Here is a 3865-nt window from a genome sequence, read left to right as displayed (position 1 = left end):
AAGAGTGTGTTGATTCACATCACTACTATGCGAGTGTATGGTTTTCTGAAATACTCCCGGCCTTGGGTTTTACTATTTTCATTCATATTTGCTATTTTAACAGGCATCTTCCTTCAAAGAGCCTTCTCAAGCTCTAGAGAGAAAGTTTGGGCAGAGTGTGGCAATGCCATCTCAGAAGGCAGCAGAGGGGATGGTGAGAGCCCAGGATAGGGGACAAGGGAGAAAGGGACTGGCCCAGCCTGGGGTTTACTGAGTCGTTCTGATTTATTGATGGTGGCTGTGCGTGAGTCACTCACTCCACGATTCCTCTCCTCTTTCCTGTATCTTTTGTTTGTTTGTTTGTTTAGGTTCATTTATTCCTTGAGTCCAGACTGTGAGGTTCCAGGGGAACTTCCTAAAGGAGTTGGCACCTAAGTCAGACTCATCAAGGCGACGCTTTCAGTTGCCTCATGTCTTCTTCAGCATCCTCACCCTCGCGGCTCTCCCAGTCTTGCCTCTGCCTCCTTGCTGGTCTCAGCTCATGTCCTTCTGTGGTGTCTCAGGGATGATAAACTTCAATAATTCAATGGGATTAAATCATTTCCCCATTTTGCAAATGAGGAAAACAGGCTCACAGGGGCCCTATAGCTAGGGACAAATGAGAATTTGCATGCAGCTTTATGTGCCTTCCCCTGGGCCAGGTGCATAAAAGGTACTCTTTACCTATCACCTCACTCACTGCCACCCCACAGCTAAGCCCCGTATACAAAGAAGAAAAGTCCAGCCCAAAGACTCTAGGTGCTCTCCCCAAGGTCTCACAGTGGCCCAAGGCCAGGGGGCTCCAGAATGCCCAGCAACATAGATTATCACCCCTGTAAAGGGCTCCCCCACCCCACCTCCCTGCCATGCTCATTTCAGAGGGAGTACACTGGGTTCAATGGTATTAGGGGGTGAATTAAGTGCCCCCCATTCATAAGTCAAAGTCCTAACTCTTCTAACCTTATTTGGAGACAGGATTTTTCCAGTGGTGAACATATTAAAATGAGGTTGGTAGGGCAGGCTCTAATCCAACATGACTGATGTTCTCATTAAAAAAAGGGGGCGTTTAGACACAAAACAGACATAATAAAGGAAAGAAGATATGAAGAGAACAAGAAGAAACAAGACAAAAGAACATGGGAGGCCATTAGAAGCTGGAAGAGGAGCCCGGAAGGATCCCTCTCTCACAGCCCTGGGAAGGGACCGGCCCTGACACCTGATTTCAGATGGGTAGCCCCCCAAGCTGTGAGACAACACCTGGGTGTTTTAGCCCGCCAGCTCACCACACATGGTTTCAATAGCCCCAGTAAACGAGCCCGAGAGAACTGCTACCCACCCCCAAAAACTGGGGCTCTTGAAGAACTTTTCAAACAAGTGATTTTTGTGGTTTCAAAATTTCTGATGTTATTTATTTATTTATTTATTGTGATTTGCTATATGGCACGTCTACTAGCCAGAGGGAGACAGTGAGAAGAAGTGAGACAGAACCACCCAAGGGGCATGACCATTCCACAAACCCGCCTTCTCCATTCTTCTCTCTCAGGATTTTAGGCACACACGCACATGTGCCCAGCGTGTTTTTCAAGCCACCAGATCCAGAACTTGAATCGTGCAGTCGCTCACATGAGATCCAGCCACCCTAACCACCGGGCTACCATCTAGCCCTTATTTCTTATGAAAGAAAACTAGGATAAGATTAGAAGCTAGAATGAAGAAAAGTAAAAACACACACCCTCTCACTTTGCTGCTAACGTTTGGGTGAATTTCCTTGCAGGTTGTTTTGTTTTGTTTTGTTTTCCATAAAGTTGTTAGAAACTCCTTCACGGGGCTGCTGTGACCAGAGATTGGGTCAAGTTCCAGCACCCAGTTGGGCATTACAACTGGTAGATTCTGTGCATATTTATGTAGACATTGTATAAAATCGGAGTCCTGCTGTTTTATAACTTCCTCTTTTCACTTACCAGCTTGAGGGTTTCCCCACATCGCTAACATCCCTCAGGAGCAAAACTGCATTTCTGCCCAGCCGTCCATCTGTGGAAAGGATACACCCTACCCGATTCCCTCTCATGGAAGAGTTAGGGAATCTCCAATTTTTGTCAGTTACATGTGCGACTGACATAAATAGCTGATTTTAGGAAACATCACAGAAATAGAATTGCTAAATCAAAGCGTAGCTCTCTCAAAGCTTTTGTACGTACTGTGACAGGGTCCTGCGGAAAGGCTGGATGAGTTACTGCCCCCGCAATGAGAAAGTCGCTTAGTGCCCACTCCTCCCTCACATCTGGTACTTTCGCTCCTATTCTCTGGACCGATTCTAAGGATAGGGAAAAACAGAATCTCCTTTTCAATTGTACTTTGCGATTTCTAACGTTTTCATAAGGTTTTTGTATTTCTTCAGTGAACTACGTTAATCGTCCTTTGCCCGTTGTGTCCACTGGTCAGTTCCTCTTATTGTTAACGGTTTAGCAGGACTTGAAAGGGCTTCTGCAGATGGGAGCCCACGGCAGCTTCCTCCCCGCCCTTCTGACCCTCCTCCTCCCACATTCCCACCCTCTACAGCTTTCCTTTGCTCTCCAGGGAACCTTTGTCATTCAAACTGGCCCCTGCGGCCTGGGCCCTGGGAAAGACATTTCTCAGGCCTCCCCACCTTCGCTGCTCTCCCTCCCAGAGCCCCACATTCCTGCGGCTCCCACCTCACCTCTCCTCGGGCCCTGCACATCCTCTCTTGAAATTCTTCAAGGAGGCCCAAAGCCACTGGGGATACAGACTGACCTAGCCCTGGAGCAAGAATCTCAGCCCCACCCTGCTCGGGTCTGCAAGGGGAAAGGAGCAGGGAGATGGGGAGAGGTTTGAGGAGCAGTCGTTCCCAGGGGGAGGCCTGAGAAAGTACGGCCACTCGACCAGTCTTTGATGTTTAACGTTTGATGTCTTTCTAGAACCAAGCTCAAATCCCAGGTCAGCTACTAGCAGAATGTCCCTGGCTTCCTTGTAGGCTTCAGTGAGGGAATAATGCCACGTTATAGGAGAAGTGTCTGGCACAAAAAGTCAGGTGCACAGATAACCACAAAGCCCCAACTATCAGGCAGGCTTCTCCTGCAGAGGTGGGCCTCAGAAAGGTCAGGTTTGCACTTGGGGCTGGAGCATGCACCAGACAAAAGGAACAGCTTGAGCAAAGGCCGGTGACCAGAGGTCCTGGGCTTGCAGTGTGGCCAAACACGGCCACGTAAAGAAGGTGGCAGGGCACACAGGAGTCCCCAGATCAGTGCCTGGGACCCAAAGGGAAGCTCAGACATCAGTCTGAGGAGGGGACAGGCCTCCACTTTGGACCGTCTGTAGTCACTCATTCAGTCAACCACTGATGGCATGTGTGTGGCCGCCCAGCCCGTGCCAGGCAGTGCGCTGGTTCTTTCCTGGATCTTGGGGGGAGACAAGCCTGGACCAGAAAACAGAGCACAGGGTGCCCTGAGGAGGGTGACTAAGACTGGGAGTCAGAGGAGGCTTCCCAGAAGCAGCCTTTGCGCTGGGCCTTGGGGTACTAGTTTATCCAGCGACTCAAGGTGGGAAACTCGGTCCTTGCAGAGGGGTCGCCTGAACCCCAGTGGAAAGTGAAGTCTGTCTTCTTTGAAGGTGGCCAAGCAGCCCTCGCAGGTGGCGCGGGGGCGGAAGGGGCGGTATGAAGCGGGCAAGACGCACCAGAGCCGGGGTTGCAGGAAGATGCAGCTGGAGGCAGCAGCAGCCCCCGGCCCTGGAATGCGAGGTAGGGGCAGAGGCGGGAGACGAAGGCGGAGGCCCGGCGCCCCGGTCCTGCCCCGCCCCCGCGCGCCGGCTGCACGTAGCGCTCGTAGTC

The 3865-nt window shown here is 51.0% G+C and overlaps 1 protein-coding gene across 1 annotated transcript in view; it reads left to right on the top strand.

Annotated features, from left to right (window-relative positions):
* The window catches only part of LOC102481575 (L-amino-acid oxidase), a 117296-nt gene that overhangs the window by 108763 nt on the left and 4668 nt on the right, over nucleotides 1–3865 (top strand). Inside the window, exons 8-9 of the mRNA XM_006153826.1 lie at nucleotides 2955–2973; nucleotides 3646–3775. Coding sequence (XP_006153888.1) covers nucleotides 2955–2973; nucleotides 3646–3775 — 149 coding nt within the window. The remainder of the gene's footprint in view (nucleotides 1–2954; nucleotides 2974–3645; nucleotides 3776–3865) is intronic.

The sequence above is a fragment of the Tupaia chinensis genome, unplaced genomic scaffold, assembly GCF_000334495.1.
Source record: "Tupaia chinensis unplaced genomic scaffold, TupChi_1.0 Scaffold000387_1, whole genome shotgun sequence".
Classification (NCBI taxonomy): domain Eukaryota; kingdom Metazoa; phylum Chordata; class Mammalia; order Scandentia; family Tupaiidae; genus Tupaia; species Tupaia belangeri.
The sequence above is the reverse complement of the archived record's forward strand: the minus strand, read 5'-3'. Positions and strand labels throughout refer to the sequence as shown.